At 38.0% G+C, this 23,517-nt stretch overlaps 1 protein-coding gene across 1 annotated transcript in view; it reads right to left on the bottom strand.

Moving 5' to 3' along the window:
• Window positions 1-220: 220 nt before the first annotated feature.
• Window positions 221-23,517, bottom strand: part of LOC121330127 (inositol-tetrakisphosphate 1-kinase-like) — a 49,390-nt gene continuing 26,093 nt past the window's right edge. The window contains exons 4-11 of the mRNA XM_041276416.1: window positions 21,199-21,324; window positions 19,621-19,738; window positions 8,344-8,442; window positions 7,813-7,853; window positions 6,637-6,802; window positions 5,966-6,033; window positions 4,070-4,232; window positions 221-945 (exon numbers count right to left, since the gene is read on the bottom strand). Coding sequence (XP_041132350.1) covers window positions 614-945; window positions 4,070-4,232; window positions 5,966-6,033; window positions 6,637-6,802; window positions 7,813-7,853; window positions 8,344-8,442; window positions 19,621-19,738; window positions 21,199-21,324 — 1,113 coding nt within the window. The 3' untranslated portion in view covers window positions 221-613. The remainder of the gene's footprint in view (window positions 946-4,069; window positions 4,233-5,965; window positions 6,034-6,636; window positions 6,803-7,812; window positions 7,854-8,343; window positions 8,443-19,620; window positions 19,739-21,198; window positions 21,325-23,517) is intronic.

Genomic DNA, 23,517 nt, shown 5'->3' with positions numbered 1-23,517 from the left:
GATAATGAGAAGTAACAGAGAAGACAAAAATAAATCAACCACATTGTTCTTTTTGTGCCATATTATCTATAAAAAGGAGATGGGGGCTCTAATTATATATATATAGATAGAATACACAGTGATATTCGTCCAGATTGCAGACTGACCCCTACTCAGCCAAAAGCAAATGTTACTCAAAGTCTCTGTTTCCCCTTTTGTTATGTTACTTTTACATGTGTCCTGGGTAACAAATACCCAAAATGGAACCATTTCAATTTTCCACCATACAATGTCAATTCCTTTAAAAACTGTAAATCTACTTTATCCCCCAAAATAAAACAAAACAAAACAAACATGTACAAATCATTTTGTCATAGATGTGTACATAACGCACACTATGTTTACTTTTCAAAAGGCAATGTCAATTTCCTCGCCCACCCCCACACCTCGGTACCATTATAAAAAAGTGTACTGGACTGATACAATAAATTAGTCGCTTATCCTTTGGAGCAATGACGTGATTCACAATGAATTGTAAAAGTGATGGGGAAGAGAGGTTGTCTTAACTGTATAAAAACACTCCTAAAATCAGCATCAGGTGGTCTGTTTTTTTTTTTTCATTTCTTTCTATATATCATTGGGAAGAAGCTTTTGTAGACAGTGTGGCTACACAGTGCTGCTGGAAATTGGGCGACATGGCCGAGTTGCAGCCTAGTCTCTGGTGCGAGGCCTTCTTGCCGCCACTGTCTCCCTCCACAATCCAGGGATTGGCTTCTTTTCCCAGCATGCCGCAGCACCCCGTGGGAGTGCCACTGCCTCGGTCTGCTGTGTTCACCACAACACTGGCCACCTGCTCTGCTGCACTGCCGTTGTGTGGAGCGGCTGAAACCTCTGAAGTTTGCCCCTGAAGCACAGCAGTTATGTGGTTCAGGAGGTCACTGAAGAATTCTGGTACCCCTTCATAACCTAAAACAAGAAAAGGGAGCCATGTTAACATGTTATTGACCAATAAAGAGGGTGCCCCATAGGCCAGGTAATACTATAGATTATGCCAATTAAGCAAAGACGAACAAATCATCATTCAGTCAATTTATTCTAAAGACAACGAATAAAGAGCCAACCAATATCAACTGCTATTCCTATGATACTAGACTTACTGTACATGACTAGAGCAATCAGTATCATGAAAAACAAATTCACCATGATCCACATTCACTGTATGCACATGTACACATGGACAGACGCCTCCACATCCTCCCACATGCTGATACGCAATACTCATGCTACAGAAATTTCTAATTAAGTTCCAATATAACTGAATTAACATTGTGTTACTAGTGGAAAGGTATATCCTTGCGGTGTTAACAGGTTTCAAAGTTTATAGATGTTGGCTTTATAAAAAATAGTAACAATTCAGTGCAAGATTCCCCTAAGATTTTTTCTCATTCAGTTTTTATTAAAATCATTTTTATGGAAATAAGACTCCTATTGCAAAGCAGTTTCACCAATTCCAAATGTTCCTATGAACCTGTTTAGCCACAATGTATAGGTAACAAGCTCAGGTAGTGTCTTATGAAGATCACAGTAAAACAAAGACTGGATCAAACTGCTATGCAGTCATTTAATATTATTTAACACTGTGTTGGAGTGCTTATTGTTATTAGTCATCTGTTTTAAAAAAGCACTTTACATTTTGAAAAAAGCTCAATCCGCCATTAGCAATGGCGGTTAAGTGCGTGGTTATAAAAATATGTGCACATAAACATGTTTAATATTAGTTTAAATGCTTAGGAAATTAAACAGAATCCAGAATCCACCCCTAAAATGCATAGGGTCGCTTGAATCAACACACATCCTGCTAAATGTATAAACTGAAGTGCAGATGCAAAAGATGTGAGTCTACTCTGTGTTTCAACTTCGGATCAATCCTCAATGTAATGTATTTACATTGTAGAAGTAAAACCAACAAAGATAAATCGTTTCTGCACCAAAATAAATCAGGACGGTAGTGTTGCATGAACCTCAAAGTCCACTGGTTATGCTCAATTGAGCATGCCCACGGAAAGCCTCAGGGTGCTAAAGAACGCCCCTTCGTAGCTGAGCAATGCTGGTTTCTAAAGAAACAGCCAATTCCCAGGGTGCTTTGTGTCACCGCAAAGCACTGAAGAAGATAATCCCACGGTAGCATGTAACAGCAACCAGGCATAAACAAACAACTTCCGAGTGATGGGCAGAGCTTTCTTTTCTGTAATGATGACGAGGAAGAATGTGTATTATGAACTTAAACAGATATAGAGGTCACAACTTGGTGATTTAGTGGAAATGTAGTTATAAAACTTTTTTTTTTTTTTTTTTTTTTTTTTTTAAATGCAGTAAAAAGACTAACCCACACATTAAAAAAAAAAAAGAGTGCTTGTTCATGACGTTATGGTTCATTGTGAGCAAGTGTGGAATATAATGAAATTCAATATAAAACCATACTTCACAGGAAATTGCTTCTTTTGAAACACTGTTATGAAGTTTTAAAGTCCAAATATGTACTTCTTTAAACTATCTTTTTAACCATCTCAGTTTGAAAACAGAGCTCCCACTAATGTTTATAACAGTAAATTAAAAGTTGCTTTAAGGCTGCACTGTATTGTTGGAATCCATAATACCAAATGATAGCCTAACATAGATATATGTGTGGGAATTAATGTCTAAATTAAATAAACTCCGAGGTTCTGTTTGTTGTGCCCTCAGGACACATATCTACATATCTCACAGAGGATCTCCTGGCAAACTACGTTAATTACAAAAACAAAACGCAAGGAACTCTGTTTTGGGAAGTACACTGCATATAAACAAAGAATAACAACCACTCTATAAAATGCCAGAGTAATAACTAGTTGTTCAATGCATCACTTATTTAGTACAATCCCGTAAAATGCATTTCTGACAAACTCACTGTAAGGCTACAGTTTACTTTATTTAAATTCACAAGGGAGACACCTAGTGGTGTTAAGACCTGCCAAAAGGTGATTACGAAGCCAGTCTGCAACTGAAGACCGGTGGTAATTACCAGGACCAAATTAACTCCACACCCCCTACAGTTGAACTGGGGGAGTTTATGCAAGACTGGTAAGAAATATTACCTCCCGATCTGAATGGTGGGCAGGCAATATTGAAAACATTTTTAATAAGAGGTGTTATTTTTGAAAATGCTGCATTCTGGTTTAAATGTTGTGCCAATAATGGAACCCATCGTCAAGACAAGCAGGCCTGTATTAAGCTCTCAAGCACCAGATTCAGGACACAGGAGCAGCTTTCAAAGGCATTCGCCAGCAGAGTGAGAGGTTGAGGGGGGTAAATGCTGCCGCTCCAGCCCCACCGCCCCCAAATAGGTTATTAATAGTCAAAAAGGTGTTTTCTACTGGGAACGAAAGTGTTAAAAGTATCTTCAGGGAAGAGGTACAGCTAGAGCAGCACAGCCACAGTGTTCATGCAATTATAAAAGGGAAACTTTCTCAGTTCATTTCCACAACACAGAGGTGTTCATTATCCCACACAAGGGGGGGAAGTGCACACAGTATGACCTCAACTCTCGGATGTAAAATAAGGATGACAACACTTTTCTGTACAGTCCTCAAGGAGATGAGACATTCTTGGCACACACTTTGAACCTCTGTTTCAGCTTTGGCAGCACAACAGAAATCTTACTGAAATATCTACTGCTGCGTATACTGGGAGATGTGTGTTTGTGGAGTCAAATCTTTAAGTTAAACCTTGCTAAGGACATAATAATTTTATATCAAATTAATAAATGCTAGGTAATAATCACAGTTAAAATAGGAGTGGTTTTAGTATTGAAATGACAAATTGTTGCTGAGTGGTACTCAATTGTGTAGACGAGGGAAACGAGTGAACATTTTGATTTGTGTAATTTACACATTTAAGAGCCCTCCTCCCGTTTAATTAATAATGAACAACTGAAAAAACGCTAAAGGGAATTAACAGGAAAATGCGAGTACCTGCATAGCCCTATTGTATACTTAACTCAGTACATTAATAATAGACAACAGTAAGTCAACAAGCAGGTTCAACAAATTACCTGGGAATGCATTAATGTCAATGACTGCGTGCTGGCCGGTTTGGTTGTTGATGATCACATCGATTCCAAACAGGGACACCCCAAGCGCCCGGCACAGAGACCTGGACATCTCCCTGATGACATCATCGCTGGGCAGCTGGGACACCCCTTCCACATTGTCCCTCTGTAAAAGTAATGGGTTTTATCCACACACCATGGAGTAAAGGTCCAGTCTGTGTAGTTACCACAACCATAACATAATGCTGTTCTTAGTCTGTAATATTATTCTGTATACAGCATCCCATCTACCATGGCTTGCACTGTTTGTTAGAACTTGAACACTATGTTCTGACTTTAAAAAGTATGTTTTCAATCTGTTACTTTTGCCTGTATTTTGTCCAGGAGAACCCTTGATGACTGTAAGGCATATTTCAAGGATGTTATCCTGACCCTTTTAAATAAATACACTTAAATACAACCCCCTACGGTTGAATATACAAGATGAAACTTTCATGAAAAATCTAATGAACCAATGAACAGTACAGTATGTGCATGTGTTATAAAGACAGACCAACAGATAGACAGACACCTCTATTCACAGATTCCAATACTCTCAATAACTTGTGGTAAAGAATGTTGTAACCGAGTTTAATTACAATAGAAGATACAAGCATAAATTAAGTATATACTGTATAAAGTAAAACATTTATGTGAAATACAGTACATACATACACATATAAAGACAGAAAGATCATACATACACATATGTAAGCAATAAGGCACGACAGGGTGTAGGATATACTCGAATATCCACATGTCACTGGTGCGATAAGTCACGAGGCAAAGCCTTATTGCGCTTATAAAATGGGTCAACTAACTAAATAATTTAAAAAATAAACATAAAAGACATGTTTTAATTAACAAAAAAGTAAATTTTATTAACTATTCTTCAGCCTCAGCCTCCTAAAAAATAGTCCCTAAAACTAAAAAAAAAAAAAAAAAAAAAAAAGCATCAACTACATTATTATTATTATTTTTTCAAAATAAACATTGAAATGATTAAAAACAAGAAGCACTATTTACGGTTGTTAAATTGAACACTGCCTTTGAAGTTGCAGCTTTGAAGAGTTACAGGCCCTTTTCTTAGATGTTCATTCTGAACAGTAGGTGGAGCTGCAGCAACCGATTTCAAGCAACATGGTGTTTGATTCATTGTTGTGGTTGTCTGAGGAAGTGCAGCTGGACGATCACGCAGACCTTCTTTGCCACGTCTCACATCAAAACAAACCTCTCTCACAAGACCTGCGGCAGTGTCAGGTGACAGTGTTGGGGAAGATTATTATTATTATAATTTTTTTTTATTGACTTGTGATACGGGAGGAGTGACAGGAGGTATCCATGTCAGATTTGTGGTACCGATTCTTAGTGGCAACAAAGATGTTTGTTTGCATTTTCAAATACTCAGACAGCAATAAAAAGGACACCCGATGCCCAGGCAGTGGACTTCTGTGTATTTGTTTCCCTTTTTCTATGTCCACAAGCTGTGCTTCGATAAGTTCGATGCCTAGCAGTATTAAATTTTTTCACCACTGAAGAAGTATTGGTGTCTGATTCATCAATATGCTGTAATATTCACACCCCCTTGTGACCTGTTTTCACCAATCAGGATAGAGTATTTAAAAGACCTATTTTATAAAAAGACTTGTATCCACATATCCTGCTATTACAAGACATATACATAAAACTGCATCTCTACGGGACATGTATCTGCAATCAGATATATATATATATATATATATATATATCCCAATTCTAGCATCACTTTCTTTTTATATCATTAGCACCTTTTTTAATAAAAGATCAATTAATTTATACATATTAAATGAAACAAACAAAAAACCCAATGTTGTTACTTACAGATGTCAGGTCTGAGGACGACTCTGGCTTTGAAACATTGTGACTATTGAAGAATATTGTTTTTCTGTCTGAAAACAGGAGTAAAACAAAGTTGTTTCAAGATGACATGGTATGGAGGACTCAAAGGAAAGCCAAGCTACACCTACATAGCAGTCCCACAAAGACATAACTTTTTTTGGATGGTTAGGCCAAAGCGATGTCAAAGAGTTATCTCGTCCAGCAGTAGGGGGCAGCATAGCAGTCTAAAAGACATTTAAAGCTATTGCTACAAACTACAGGCTGACGGACCAAATGGACTGGTCTGTAGCCATGGGGCTACACAAATATAATATAACACTATAGTCAAACACCTCTTTGATTATCATTCGGGCGGTACTAACAGTTAACAAAATGACCATTTAAAATCCTTCAGTTCCAGTATAACTATTTTAGGAGCAATATACCAAACTGGTAGAGTAGCTCTAGACTTCCAGAACATTGTTTATTGCACATTTTCCACAGATGGTTTTATTAAGGGTTATTTAAAGACAGAATGTACCCTTGTGCTTAGGGCCACTCATCTTTAAAGGAGATTAACTATTAAATGTTTGTGTGACTTTTTTATAAACACTTCCCATACAAATTAAATTGCTGCTTAACATAGCGTCCTGCTGACTGGCCCCTACTCTCACCTGCAGGCCCAGCTGGAAAGTTCTTGAGGGACGGCCTCTCCACCACTGTGTAGGACTCTCCCACCACGAACACCTTGTACAGCACGGCATTGTGGTTGATGAAGCTCTGGATCACACAGGGGGGCTTGATGTCCTTTAGACCCTCCTTGTTGAAAATGATTGCCATCTACAGGACAAACAAATACTGTATATAAAAAAATATGATTTTTGGCCATGACTATCAGGTGTAAAGTTAGACAGCAGTACAAGCCTCAATCGACATCTGTGTCACGTGTTGACAATTTTATTATAGCTTGTTCATGGTACCGAATGTTTTCCCTACAATAAAAGCAGCAGCACAACATATTATTATACAACACTATAGAATATATTATTCTCGTTCAAAAATAAATATGTGCTTTATGGACTAGCGTGTATATAGTTCTGTGGAAAAACTAAAAACTAAAAAAATGGACAAATTGGTTTCACCGATACGTGACTTGTCTTTTTTTAAATGCTGTTACTGATATGGTAAACAGGTAGTATACAAAGACTGAAGGAGATAACTAAAGATCGATACACACGCAAAGATCGATGCAAAATGTTCTTCCGTTCAGGTGAATATTGCTTTTAGGAGTTCACTTGTGTTAAAAAAGGCGACTACAATATTTCTTCTTTTTTTTTTTTTTTTTAACTGTTTCATGTATCATTGAAAGTACTACACTTTCTGAATGAAAGCCAGTGTCACTGCAACACCACAAACAGACACTGCTTGTACAGAACAAATAAGGGAATGCAAGTGATACGATCTAGCAAATTCCGATCTAAACTCAAGGTTCTGGTTGCTGTCGCTTAAAAGACAATTCACTGCTAAACTACTTCTGATAACTGCACCTAATCATAAACAGATTATTTCTTTAGCAACTATTACAGAAAAAAGTGGCTGACTGTGGGCAACATTACCCAATGCCACAGGCTCAACACAAAGCAAAGAGTTTTTCACTATAGGAAAACTGCTTCATGTCACAGGACAATAGTTCTTTGACACCTGACTGCTAGTGACTGTTGCCAGGTTTGTGGCAATAGCATTATTCTGGTCACTGTGACTTAAGAACCCGACATCCACCACAATGTGGTTGCTTTTCTTAAAGAACACGAGAGAGATACGTTTATACTAAGGGACTAAATCTTACTTACCTCATGAGAATTTGTGCCATGTGCTACTCTGGTTTTGCAAACTACAAGACAAAAAAAAGAAAGGAAGATTACAGCAAGAAGATTATTAATGTTTTACCAGACTGGGTACAGCTTACATAAAGAGATAATAACTTCTGTTTGGCTCCTACACTTAGAAGTTATCTACAGGTCATGTTTCTCCAGCTTCAATGTCTGTTCTGTGTTCCACTTCAATTCCATTTACTCACGGCATGTTAGTAGTAATGTGTGTTATGAAACGGTATTAAAAGTTAATTAAAACATTTGTTTCTACGTATTCTGTACGGTGCTGTTTGGAATAATTGCATCAGTCAGTGCTAAAAGGGCTGATACTCACTGTTACTCAGTACCACTAATATTTAATACCACATATTTGTGATGCTTTGTGCATTGACTGTGTTGAGTACTGGCACTTTTGTAATAACATCTGACAATCATACACTGACAGTTTTTGAGTACAGTACTAAGACATTGTCTGTTAAACCTGTCAAACGATGTGACAAGGGTACATACTGAAGGGGAATGTTAGTCTGTGCTTCTCTATCTGCTCCAGGGTATCTGGTCCACACTCGCTGGTAAGCACCATGAAGGGAGGAGAGCAGATCCTGCCATCTGCAAAGCAAAAAAGAGAGGAGGCTGTGAATGCAGCCGGGGGCAGATTCTTGCAATCCCGCGCAAAGGGTATATTGTCAAAACGGTCGCTACTCTTCATTCTTTCGTATTTATCTGGAGAACCGCCTACCCAATTGTCAAGAAACTTGGCATTAATATTATGTCGCTTAAGTTACAACAGCGTATCTGCCAATACAGCCATCTATTACGGAAATTGGTAATAACATTACTTAGCGTACTATTAGATTGTAGGGGACATATGGGAGGTGTGTATGTCATATATGCTTATATCTGGAGAACTGTGTATCAAATTGTGATTAAACATGACATTACTACAGTAATTAATAGTGTATACTGGTACTTCTCTTTACACACTGTTGATCAGTCTGCACATTTTTGCATCATACAGACAGCTCCAATTTACAGCCGTGGCTGGGAATATATGTTTCTGACATACTGTAATTGGCTCCAAATACTACTGTACCAAGTTCAAAACTGACAAGCATTCCCCATTGTTTTTTAAACAGTTTGAATTATATATAGTGTGCAAACTGAAGAACCACATACATAAATACTGTATAGTCTATTCTCCAGATGTAGTACTATTCATTAATGGGGTTTGAGCAGACTGAATAAATGACAGAGGTTCAAATGGCTGTAAAGGATATTTAATGAAATTAAAAACAAACAAACAAAAGAAAAAAGATTCTGAGCCTCGATTGCTGAAAATATTTTATTATTCTGTTTCAGCAATAGGGGATCAGATTCTTATCATCCTTTAGGGATTAGAACTATAAATTCTCATCTCCCACGGGCTCATGGCTGTTGAGATTGGCTTCTGTTCTCTCACTGAATACACTAGATACCGCCATCAGTCTGATTTCTTTATTTTCAGCCAGACTGGGGTCGAGACAAAAGAAACTAAAAAAAAAAGGCCCACTGGGAACTTTTCTTTGCTGCTAGTAAACGTTTTTTTTCTCAATTTCTTGACATGCAGTCATCCCAGAGGAAACTTCTTTGCTGCCTAAAATGCTGTTTAATTATCTGTGACACTCTTTGAAATTACTCCATTTAAAGTCATCTGTAAAGGTCCAGACTTATTCTCAGTTGCAGACTTATTCTCAGAATAGTGTTTTGATATAGTCCTTTGATCCTTATGAAACAAGAGCAGCCCATGCTTTTAGCAAAATTGTCAATTTTATACTGGGTTCACTTCAAGTTGAATGGGTGCTTCAAAAGAACAGTATTTAAAATGATGACAACGTGGGCCATTGTGCAGAACAGACTTTGCTCTCTAACTACATTAGGCTGTATTCATCAAGGAGGCCAGGTATCCCCTTCCAGGACAGTTTCAACACCTTTGAGGCTTGTCGTCACGTACAATCAGAGATACCAATGATGGCCCGATTTTCAGATATTCTCCCCACTGTTAGTGAGAAAACAATGTAAAACCTTGATTTGCGTTACGCCTGGTTAATTGATATTCTGTACAGGGTTTCAAATGACCAGAAAAGAGGTTAATTATAAGCTCTTAGTCATAGAGTAACACACAAATGTGAGCTTGTTGTGTCCTTATCCACCCACAATGAACAGAACTGTTGTGGTGTTTTTTGGTTGACACTGCCGCTCCAGGAGTCTTGATGGACTTACACTTGTACACTGAGGGAGATGGCTACTTTCCATACAAGCACAGTGTATATCATTTGCGTAACAAATTTAAACATCAGTAATCTGATAGACAGTATGCTATGTACAATATTTTAGGTGTTTACATTTTTGCACACCTGCATTTACTGGCATGGTGACCCTACAATTGTACAATAAATAGTTTCTCATTTAAAATGCTGAATAACTTTACAAGTGTCCACTTTAAAATAAAACCGCAATTTAGGTTTGCCTGCTCTTAAATGCTGCCAGTGCATTACTAGGAAACCAAATCAATACATTTAACTCAACAGCTGAAGTAATTCCACAACAGTGAAGCAATCTCTATGAAAGCTCAAGGGCCATTTCTCTTAAATCAGAAGCTCTTTTTCAAACAAACCTTCCGATTACCATTGTGCTATCAAGTCTGCTGCCAAGGCCGTAAGCTCGGGTTTTTCATATTTTCAATTTTACATCTAATATTTGTTAAGCCAAAGTGACCCTGTTCTGATTGCTCCAGTTTCCTTGTCAAGATATCTGCTGTAGTCCCTTTTCTGAAAGACCCATAGCCTTACTTCCGTTTTACCTGCAGTCATTTCCGTTTTACCTGAGCCACTTCTTCACACTGGCAAAGTTCAAAGTCAGAGCATTCTGAGACGTTTCATATTCCAGCTTCAATCGTAATACAGGACACACCTCTGCTGGATACAGTTTATAAAGAAATTGCTTAAGACGTTTTGTGAATTTAGTGCTGGTCTACCGTCAGGGTTAATGACACTGGTTTTGGTCAGGGAGAATCCAGGCAGGCATAATGGGACCTTCCCTTCATAACTGAAAGCACTGAATGCTGACCTGGGCACCCACTGCCACCCAGTCTAGGCTTCTCTCTAGCAATTGTACTAAATTGTGTGTCATAGCAGTAGCTTTGTGAAGTAGACTAATGCTGCCACGATTAGACATTTTATAAAGCACAAAAGAATCCAGCTGCTTTCGATGCTGCTAGCTGCCCACGAGAACAAAGCCCACTATGGTTTAATGAGAACGGGCTTGAGGTGAAATTGAGTTACGTGAGAACCAAGACTCCAGGCTGCTTCTTGTTATGTCAACAAAAAACAGCCCAGATTTAACTGGAAAGAAAAAAAATCATAAAACTGTTGATACTAGCTATCTATTTTCTCATTATTGCTGTGTTAACAGAATGAGCCAAGTACTTGAACACGAAAGGCTGTAAAACAGCACAGCAAAAGTACATCACAGGTCAAAGTACGCAATAGCATGCTTGCACCAAGGCATTTAAAAAAAATACAAAAAAAGTTTTATGCATTCTGTTAGGTGCGAAAGTACAGTTCGTTATGTATCAAAAAAAAACAAAAACTACAGATATTCTGCTAACCTGTTTTTTCAAGTGTTTTTACAGGAGTACAAAAAAACCCTACTTAATTCAAACACTCCTAGGTAAGGAAATCTGGTGAGTTATGAAACCCATGGAAACTGGAATATAACTTGTTTGAAACAGGTTTCTTACTGTGTGTACTTCAAATGCGATTTCACACATGCTGATCCTTTCTATTTACTAGAAATACCAACAGCTTTGTTTTTGGTTGACAAAGCACCAGTGGTGCTACTAATAGTTTTTACATATTTACACTGCCCACAATGTGTTGCTCCCAGTGCATTGTTTGAGTGGAAAAATAAACCCAGTGTTCATATTCTACCACAATGATTAGAGTTGTGCTTTCCTGTGGGGTTTCCTCTGCAAATACTGCCATTAATTGATGTCAATGCACTGACACTCACTGTCAGGTCTTGTGAATTCAAAGAGATCCTTCAGCTTTCTCATTGTTGTTTATGAATAGTCGCACATAGCTCTAACATATTTGATATAGGTCTTGTGGAACAGCTGTAACCACATACATTTGCATGCAATGCAGACTACGGGATTTTCCAATTTTGCCTTACATGCTACAATTTCTTTTGGCATCCAGTATTAAAAAAATGTTACAACAAAAAAATATTCTGCAGCACGCCTTGCGTGTGCAAGTAGATGCAAGGAGACGGTGAAGGGGAATGTCCTCACAGCAAACTTGCTTGACCTCAATGTGATGCTGTCAACATAACTTCCCATCACTAACTGTGTGATACTGGATGAGTGGCAAAAGGACTGAGCCAATGCGCCTGCTGGTTATCATCTATTCTGTCTTTCTAATGCGATTACATTGACAATGAGATTTAGTAGGAATCATGGAAGGCCTATGGGGCAGACTGTCAAGACTGGGAAATGACCCTGCCAAGCTCACAGTATTTGTAACAACAACAGAGCTCCAGTCATGATCTCTACACAAAACAGCTGAGAAATAAACAACCTCCCTTAATATAGGATCGCCGTTGGCTCCTTCACTAGAGTGCAAAGAAACGTGACCTGGTTTGGTTGTTTTAATTTTTACTTTCAATATTATACTGAAAAGTGCATAATGATCTACACTATACAGAAAATAGTGACTGCTTTTGAATTAACCAATTATGCTACAGAAACCAAAAGCAACTCTCCAAAATGATATACTGTTGTGGTTTACATGCAAAGCAGACACAGAAGGTGAAATGACATCAAGGCATTTTATACAGATACAAATAGGTACCCACTGGCATCCCACACTAAAGAGTGCATCAAATGCAAAATTGTCTTGTATAGGTTAGAAACACAACAAGCTGCACAACAAAGACAGTTACCTTTAAAAGAAAACAATTTACATGACATACAGTGCAAGCAACTGAACCCCCTACTGGCGTATGGTGACCAAATTTGAAACAAATATGACCAGTATTAAACTAACAATACTATTAGTTATACTACTGGAATTGTTTTATTCCTCTATTTGAACTTACTTTAAACTAACTAGGGTCTTTAGTGTTGTTCAATGCCTTAGCCACTGTTAAGGAATTGAAGGTTAAGGAAATCCAGCCTGGGTTATACTAGAGCATTATGGGTGCTGTAGGATTATAAAGAACTGAAGCAATGCTTAATGCATAATAAAACTACAGGTACAGATGCCATCATTCTCTTGAGGGCGCAGTTCAATTCTATCCTCTATCCTTCTATCCACACACACCCAACCCCGGCTTATATCTCAGATATATTTTTTTTGCAAGCTACAGCAGGCCAGTGTCACTGGCAGTGAAATCTGAATAAAATGCAAGGACCTTTTCTGTTTTTATTCTGATCATTTTTTCAGGACAATTGAAACAGAACTGCTGATGCTAAAGGAAGGCTGCAGCAAAGTGCAGTATCCTGTTTCAAAGACAACAATTTAGACTCAAACGTAGAAATGTACTTAATTGGTGCTAGCTAGACTGACTGCCTAACCGCCCGCCCCTCTCTAATTTTCCTTCACATACTGTATGTGTTTATAAAATAAATTTGTAAAAAAGAAGGTGTCTGTATGTTTTAAAAAAAATCTCAAGTATCTATCTTGTTAACTAAGATGCCGAGGATCAATCTCTTTATGACCAGCCATTTATTTATTTATTATTTTTTATATATATAAAAAATGTAGTAGTCGTCAATTATTTTTTGTATTTTCTCCCAGTTTAGAATATCCGATTATTTTTTTAGGCTCAGCTCATTGCTACCACCCCACGCTGACCCAGGAGCGGTGAAGACGAACATATGCTGTCCTCCGAAGCGTGTGCTGTCAGCCGTCTGCTTCTTTTCACACTGCAGACTCGCAATGCAGCACCTCAGAGATACAGCGTTGGAGGACAACGCAGCTCTGGGCAGCTTACAGGCAAGCCCGCTGTCGCCCGACCAAGCTACAGGGGTCGCTGGTGCATGGTGAGCCAAGGACACCCTGGCCGATCTAAGCCCTCCACCCCTGGGCAGTGCTCGGTCAATTGTGTGCCGCCTCTGGGAGCTCCCATCCACATTCGGCAATGGAACAGCCTGGACTCGAACCGGTGAAGTCCAGGCTATAGGACACATCCTGCACACCACGCGGATCACCTTTACAGCTTGCACAACTCAGGAGCCCTGACCAGCCTTTTATAAAACGATTTCTGAATTGCTAGACCCATTGAAGCCTGCTTTACCTTTATACGTTTCCTGAAAGATCACCTTTACAACTGGTTTAAACTTGAAATAACTTAAAATACACAACAAAACACAGTGTGGGCTTCTGCTATCCATACCAGCCTCATCGAATAATACATTATCATTATTATTACTAAACTACAAGAACATATTAAAAAAAGTGAAACTTCAATTAGAAACTACACAGTCAACAACTGTAGAACATTCCAATAGAATAAAGTCCCTATTTGCAATAAAACCCTGATTATCCCTGCCACACCTTCCTGATGTGGAACACACTGTACTGTATGGTTATTATGGGCACTTACAGTAAAGTGTTATTGCAGTTTTTTTTTTTCAGCTTTAAAAAGGTAGCAATGGTATTTGTTGTAAATGGTCCTGCTTTGGTAGTTTTATTTAGGCTTTAGACAAAAAGGAGCATTTTATAATTGTGTATGCTTGTTTAAAATAAAATAAAAACATGTTGCTTTTAAAAACTGATATAGTTTCTTTCTTTCTTTCATTGTGAGACTTGAGATTTGTCTGATGTTTTAGCTGTTGCACAAAGTCACCCCACCCCTGCAATAAACAGTGGCTGTCCAGCAAAGCACAGAGCTCTGAAACTTATTAACACAGTCATTCTGCGCTCTTTCAAAAGGGTGTGTAAAAGCTGCAGAAATTGATTGCTTGTCCCTCAGTTTGTTTTCTTGTTTTAGTTTAATGTTTCGCTTACTTTCAATATGTTCTTTTATTCTGTCAGTGCAAAGATGTACCTCTACGCAGCATTATTTGCAATGTAATGCTATGCATACTCTGCTATGTGTCTTTTTGTATACAGTACTTCAAAACATTCATATTCTTTTGAATATTCATAAACTCATTTACATTTTCTCCCCTTCATCATCCTGTCAAAATAACAATTTTGTTCTGTAAAATTTGGAATAAACCAGAAATGTGGAATGCTAGGAACACTGTATGAACTTGTTAATTCAAGGCACCTCTTTTTAATTCAATTGTATTGGAAACAACTAAATCGGTTCTGCCAGTAAGTGCATGTGGTCAGACATAAAATACTGTACACCAGTCACATTACAGAAAAAAAAACAAATTCAATTAGGACATGTAGGTATACTGTTTAAGGTGTTTGTTCCAGTCTTCAATTAAACTAGAATTAAAAGTTTTTCAAAAGGAGAAAAATCCACATTACGGGAATGACACCTGTAAACTCCCCTTTTTGTAATACCCCCTAGGCAACTACAGTAGGTTTTATATCGCCCCTTGTTTATTCTCCAGGTACAGTACATCACAAGTGACTTTATGTTTAGAACATTAGGATTTTGAGAATCCGAGGCATAAATCGTTAATTCCTTTCATCCTTTAAAGTAGATTAACTTCCTATTTTAATTACGTAGTATTAATCTATATTAACATGCAAGGATCATAAGACAAATATTAGGTTCAGCAAAGAATATTAAAATTCTAAGTTTGCACAGATAAATCATTCTGAAAAATGTTGTACAGATATCACAAGAAGAGAAAGTCTAAGGGTGCAGTTTGAGGAAACTGCTTTCTACACACTGTAAAACACTATGGACATTGATGTTGAAGTAATATTCATTTTAAAAAGTATATTATGTTTGACATTTACTGCCTTTGTTAACAGGAAGCAGTAGGATTTTATTACACATACTAAGTTTGTATTACACATGGCTGTATTAGTCACACCATGAGGGTTGGTTCCTGTACAACAGATGAATGCATTTTATTTATGTACCAAACATCATTAGTCAATAGCACAGTAGTTGGTCATTATGTCGGGATCCTATCATTATCACAAGCAGCTGCTCTATTAACCGTCATTCGTTACTGATGAATAGCATTCACTGCACCATCTGTTTGCAAATATTACATCTTCAGATGACCCCCATTGCAAAGCATTAATAAAAAGCAATGTATATTGTTATTACTGTATGCTGTACATAAGCTTATTATTAGTTATTTTAACCCTTTAGGGAAAGCCAATCTCCATTCAGCATTGCTGAGGGGATGTACAGTATGTTTTATGCTTGAAATACTGCAGGTCAGTTTTTTTTGTGCTGTATTTTAAGCACTGCATACCCCCCTGTAATTGAGTGTATAATAAAATATGTCTTTATGGTTACCTGAGCTTATTCGGTCAGTATTTTATTAGTAATTTTGCTTGGTGTCATCTTGCACAATCCTGAGAGAGTTTTCAAGTGACATAACACTGTCCCAAACCTAGTGTCTAATGATCCTAGACACATTGAACTGTACAGTTTTGGGAAACAGGTGAAATTTTGACCCATTCAGACTATAAATAATCATTTCACCTCAAAAGCAAATATACTAGCATAAGAACACAAAAAAATATTACAATTCCCACTGGGCCAGTTTGATCCAGTTTTGGCCAGTCAAGCATTTACAACAAGTACAGTATTTGAGGTGACATCATCATCTGAACTCAACTGTAGTGGGTTTTTGTAGTTATTATATGTATCCTTAGGAACCCATACTTTCACAGGTTGGCATGGCACCCACCCACACACACCCACACGTGACATATATATATATATATATATATATATATATATATATATATTATATATATATATATATATATATATATATATATATATATATATATATACACACACACACACACACACACACACACACACACACATACACACACACCCACACCCATTTCTCAATTTTTTTTGTTAGCATGTGAGAACAATGTTAGAGAATGGGATTAAGGATGTTAGTTTTCATAACAAGGTAAAAAAAAAAAAAAAAGTAATCTCAGACAAAGGTCAATTTTTTATTCAATGGATTGATCATTGGCATGTCTGAACCTGATCAGTACTGTATATTCCGCTTCAAACCAGCCTTCCTAACAAACCTGCTGCTCCACCTTCCACAAGCATCCAGTCTCGCCTTCTTAATGGCAAGGTAGTAAATAAACCACCATACACTATGTTGTATGCTTGAAACAATGCAGGGCAGTTTTTTTTGCGCTGTATTTTAATCATTGTATATGTATAGTATAATAAAACAAGTATTTTTGGTCAGCTGCTCTTACCAGTCAATATTTTGTCACTTGTAAAATTGGCTTGGCATCCTGCACAATCCTGAAAGGGATGTTGTGAACAGGATGGCTCTGCAGTGATGACGTCAGACCAGAAATGCAGACTCCAAACAATTAAGAATGCGGTGAATCTGTGACGCTACAGCGTCCAGGGTTTTATTGTAAATAATAAACAAAACGATTCAAACAAAGCACACAAAACAGGACACGGAACTTGAGGCCAAAATAAAAAGGTAAACAAAGCAGACAACACTAAACAAACAGTGGACGAACAGACAAACAAGTACCATGCTGGCACTTCAAGCACACTGTAGCAATTGTTATTTTAAAACTTCCTTCTCTCTCCCGTTCTCCACTCACGAACACACAGCCCCGAGTGAGTGAAAACATGCAGCTGGACCGAGACTCGATTGCTAATCAATCATTCAATTGGAGTCTCGGTACAACTGCACGTGAATTAATAAAAGTGCAATTCCCCGTGTTCACATATTATTCTACTTGCATGTGAAGTGCTGCGCAATCCTCGTGCCTAAATACAAAATATACATTTTAAACACTTGTATTTATATTTATATCCCATGTATTTTATACATAAACACCAACATTAAACACACTACATACAAAAGAAAACACTTAAAGGGGTGGGACACTCCACCACAGATCTGTACAGCATTGTACAGTCAGCTTCAAACCAGTCTTCCAGCATTGCAGACTGCTCCCACTGTTAGCTAGGAGTGTTACATGTCTTAAATACTTGTTGCCAAACGTTAACAAGCCTTCCTATTGGCAACTGTTTTTTTTTCTAGTGTAAACACAACTCATCAGGACCATCTCAAAATGAATCTCGGGGAACTAAAAAAAGCCAGTGTTCACCATGTGTTGCTTGCTTCAAAGCTTAGTTAAGGACAACTTGGGTACCAAGGAAATCAGCTGTTTTAATGGCCGCTGGTGTACAAAATACATCACCAAATTTTAAGACACAACCCTTATAGGGTCAAGAGGCTTGTTTGGAATGATCCGATAAAAATAATTTAACTGAACAAGACTGACGGTCAAGGCTGTTCTTATGTTTTAACAAGCAAGGAGATTGTGTGGAGGTGGAGGTGTGTGTGTGTGTGTGTGTGTGTGTGTGTGTGTGTGTGTGTTGCCTCATTGTTGTAGTTTCAGGTATTTTATGGAAAAGTCGATGCTCACTGAAGGAAGATTTCTAGTTTGGTGTGCTTCACACAACAGACGGAACAGTGTGTTTGATCTTTCCAGAGATGTGATGTGATCTTATTTGTTCTGCGATCAGAATATTTCAAACCACCAGAGTTTAAGGGTCACAGAATCACATTACATTTTACAATAAGGAAGTGACTTGCATTAACAGTTTACAGCTAGCAGTGCACTTTGTAGCTCAAAAGTCTCGCTCAGGGAAAAAGTGTTGAATATAAATCTGCTCAGAACAACTCAGAATGAGTGAACACACATGCTTGAACAACATTTGACATCATAATTCCTTGTGACATTTTTTGGGAAGTGTCCAGCAGGGGAAGAGTTAATGAATCATTAAACAATACTGTGGCCAAACCCGAGTCAAGCAGACTTTGGTTAATGGATTCATGTTATATGGCTAGTCAGAGTCTATTTGATTTACTGTTTTGCATAGAATTGTGTAAAAAAAAAAAAAAAAACCCGGTGGGGGGGGCTCGGGGTTGGTCCAAAAATGGTCCTTTTTGCCATTATGGTAGAAAATAGAGGAGGCTAGTCCCACACTTGATAGAAGACAGAACATAACAATTTCAAACGAGGCTCAGGTTGCCGTTTGTCTTGGCCGAAAACTGGAAAGTTACTGGCTACTCTGGTGCATTGAGGACCTGCGGCTGCCAGTTTTACAAGACAGGGCATAATTTAAGACTCACACTGTTTATCAGTTTGAGTCATTCCAGCTTTTAGTGAGTATAAAAATCAGGCACACCTGAGCTCAGCTGGACACAATTACCTGCGCCGAACAACGTCCAAACCACAGAATCCAACTTAACCCTCCCTATGTCATTCTGATCGTCGTGCTAAAAAAAAGTTTTTTGAAGTTTCATCCTAACTGAATAAGAGGTTCTCATACAGACAGACGTTCAGACAAACACCCCCCCCCATTATGATTCTGTTATACTGAATAACCTGTAACAACTTGTGTTAAAAAATATTCTGTAGCTAGTTTCATTACAGCATACTTATGTACGTCCACCTCCATTCTATTTATTGATATGCATCCTCAGTGGGGATTATAGTAACTTTCTCATTGCATAAAGAATGTTAACTTGAAGCGTATGCTCTTTAAGTCATGAAACCCAACGGGTAAATAAACAGCGAGGCCTCAAACCTTGCATGCGGTCTTCTATCCTGTGGATCAGCTCATAAGACTTGCACCGGTCCAACAGGGTCCGGATAGCTGGAAGGGGGTCAAGGACAATGGTCTCTGGATGTGCCTCAATGTAGTCCTGAAATCATTCAAAACATATTGCTAAGACCTTTAGGAGCAGATGAATGTTCTTATAAAAAACTGTGCATCTCATTAAAATCGCAAACAAAAAATAGAAGTAAAACAAAAATTATAAACACTGTAATTCTTCAATTCATTCCTTATTGCAGACCATGAATGTACATAAGAGTATGCCACTTCTTCTGTCCCCAAAACTACTCCCTGTGATTGAATGAATGAATGAATGAATGAATGAACAAAATTAATAAATATAAACATTTATATAAATCCTATTCTGTGGGGATAGGAGAACAGTGTTGTTTTGCATTCCTCTTCCAATCCTTAGCCTTTCTTTTTAAGGTGTCCAGTGCATGCAGTGGCTACTGAAAATGTAAACCAAACTAAATCTCAAAGCTCTGGCCTCTAGCGACAAAATAGTGCATCACGCTGCATCCGTCTTCCACAACGCGGTCTTGCACCTTAACCAAAGAGCTGACTGAACTCACAACATTACAGCACATAATGAATCTGTTTAGTCCTGCTATAGTGTTCAAACACTGCAAGAGCTCCTGCAAAAACAATCAAATCATTCTGACCAAGGCACCATCGAAACAAATTGCAGTGCCAGCTCTACTCCATTGACACAGGCTCACTGTAAAGGAGCACAACCGTTACCATTAATATTATAACAATATTACAGCACAGCACTTTTTCCTTAATGTTTAAAACCTGCAACACTTTGTCTTTTTTTTTAAAACCACAAAGTTATAACATTATTACTAGGATAATTACACTGGCAGACAAGATTATGACAGTGGGGATATTGCAGTAGAAGAACATTTCTCTGTCTACACTAACAAGATAATGAAAATGAAAAAAGTTATGCCGGACAAGGTGACAAAGTGTTTGAAGGTGATGAAAATGCCCTTATTAAAATGTCTGGTTTTTTTCCCCTCTGAGTGGGGGGTGACCTTGACAAATATCGTTCTTGTTATTTTAAAACACGTTTCATGGGCTTTCAGATGAAAAATAAGATGCCTAGAAATGGTTTGTCTGCTTAAGATGAAATGACCCAAACCTACTATGAGCTAGATACTGTCCAAGATACAGGGTCAATGAACATCCATCATAGTTTAGTCACAACTGGATAACTAGGACCAACAACTTAATCGCTTGTATGGATTAGGTCACCTGTGGATCTCAGAACTGTGTTACCTCCATTGTCACACTAACCAAAAAGTTTGTCTACAGGACTTAAGTTACTTTGAAAGATCAAAATCCGAAAAACCCTTATCTTGCTGACACCCGATCACTCCTATAGCTGGTGTTTCTCTACAATATATTTGAGGTGACCATTTTGCATTGGAGGGTTAACTACAGACCCCGTTCCCAGTTTGAGGCCCACGTAGTAAACGCACAAAGGAATTCTATTTTAGTGTAAAACGTCTGAGAAAGCAGCAGCCGTGTTGACTGTCTTACCTGGAAACGCTGGACAAGCAGCAGAGACTGAGTGTCGTTTTGGTCTGCCTCGAGAATGAGATCCGTCAGCTTGTGGATGATCACGTCCAGTGGGCCCTGCTCCTCGATGGGTTTCGTCAAGTCAAGCTGAGGAAGAAACGAGAAACAGGGTCAGTGAAACAGTATTAATGCAACCATGTCCGGATTTAAACAAAAATGAACCAACTAACATTACTTACTTAAACAACCGTATCTAACACTCTATTGCCAACTCCATAAAACTAGAAATCAAACAATTCAGTCGTTTCAATACATGGGTGTCATGTCGCTTCAATCTTAAGCACTCCCACATTGTTTCTTTAAAAAAAAAAAAGGAGCAAACTAAAAACAAGAGTTTTTGTGAACAAAAACAAAGCATCCCTGATAGCATAATCTTAGGCTATGTCACATCAGATTGAATGGCAAAACCTGTAGTATGGAAATGTAAAAAAAGGTTCAAAATCATGTGGGAGCTAAAAGGTTCATTTTTGTTGGGCACCACCTGCAATGGACATTTTTGATTATAAATTACAATTAGTAAGTCATGTTTTCACCACCATTAACTGCAACTTAGTATAGTAGTCCTTTCTAGCTCACAGACCTTTTCCTTCTTTGTTTGTCTTTACATGAAATTACTGGACAATGAAACCTACAAGTTATGCCAGTAACACACAACCCCTTAGGATATAAAAACACACGGAATAAATTGCAACAAATGTCTATGCTTCAGCTTTGGCAAAGGGTTCTGAGGAAAATGTATTTATCAAGACACATTTATTAGAACAACAGTATGTCCCTGTGTTTGAGGACAAAGTGAAACACTGCTTCCCAAAACTGTACACAGTGACAATGCAATACAGACACATAGGCCTATTACAACTGTGCTGACACCTGGGACCAGTGAATACCCATTTTAAACTCAAACCCATAACATTTCTCACCACAATTCGTATTACTCTATGTTAGTGTTCAATAGCAGCACCGTCTGGTGTTGCAAAACCCTTTGGTTATTTAACAGAAAAAGCTGTTACTGTGCCAGAAACCAGCCAGAGGGCACTCATGGACAAAGTGGAATTTACAAGACATTCGTTGTGACAGGTATACAAGTTCTGCTCTGGTGAAGTAATAAACAAAAGTAGGCCAAGAACTGTGACAGCAAGATGAAAAGCTCACCAAGAGCAAAGAAAAAACTGCAGGAAAAATGGGCCTATTCAACCCCCAGCACTGACAACCCTGTAGAAGAACATGCAGACTCCAATGCCAGAAAAACAAATAAAATCATCTTCACCCACTGAAATCTCAACATAATTTGACACCTTAACGAGCTATGGCAAGAAAATATTCTAACATTACGTGGGTGGCCTTTCCTTATTAAAAGTTAATCTTTTAACAATTGAATGTTCTATTTCTTATCTGCTGTATTTAAACACAGCACAGACATTTTCTGGATTTCAGCCAGGACCACACCATGGAATAACACCTCTGCCAACATATGAAACAAGATCTTTAAATGTCCACAATGTACAATAGAAAAGACCTGTGGTTACATCTAACACCATGAAGGGGCATTGGTTAGGGACAAGTGCTCCCTCTATAGAGCCACCAAGACTCATCCTTATATTATATTGCAGAAGCTGGTGTTTATTGAAGGCCAGGCCCAATCTACAGTAGCTTAACCTCAGAGAACAGAAGGCAGTAGAGTATGGATAGAGGCAAGCAATGTGCCACATTATTCTAAATAAAATATAAATGTGACAGGTTGCAAGGCCATTTCAATGTCAATAGAATATTAAAGAATAAAAAAAAAAGTGTTATGTATTACAAAGAAGCCCAGGAGAAGTAGCACGTAAGAGCTTCCATTTCTTTTTCGGCAGGTTCTCCAAATGTTTGATCAATGTGGGCTGCTACTGTGCACGTGAGCATTGAAAGATATCACTAAGGGAACTGGTTTAACAAGCCCCAAGACAACCATTACAAATACCAACAATGAATGCTTTTTAACGAAGCAATTACAAGCATACTTTAACACTCTATGGTTTTAAAATTGTATTTTAACATTCAAAACAATTTTTGCAAAAGAACATACAGCAATATGGTCATGAAACCAAGCCTCTGAAAAGCGTCTGATTTCATACTGTAGGTGGACCAGAAATTCATAAAGATGGCTGTGCTGTTTTCTGAACAGGTGAAACTCTAAAGGAGAGAAATATGAATTGCTACAACAAACACATTTTAAGGGACCATTATGTACAGTACAGAGACGTGCCTAAGAGAGAAACACACATGACCGCTTATGGGAAT

The sequence above is a fragment of the Polyodon spathula genome, chromosome 17 (assembly GCF_017654505.1).
Source record: "Polyodon spathula isolate WHYD16114869_AA chromosome 17, ASM1765450v1, whole genome shotgun sequence".
NCBI classification, from domain to species: domain Eukaryota; kingdom Metazoa; phylum Chordata; class Actinopteri; order Acipenseriformes; family Polyodontidae; genus Polyodon; species Polyodon spathula.
The sequence above is the reverse complement of the archived record's forward strand: the minus strand, read 5'-3'. Positions and strand labels throughout refer to the sequence as shown.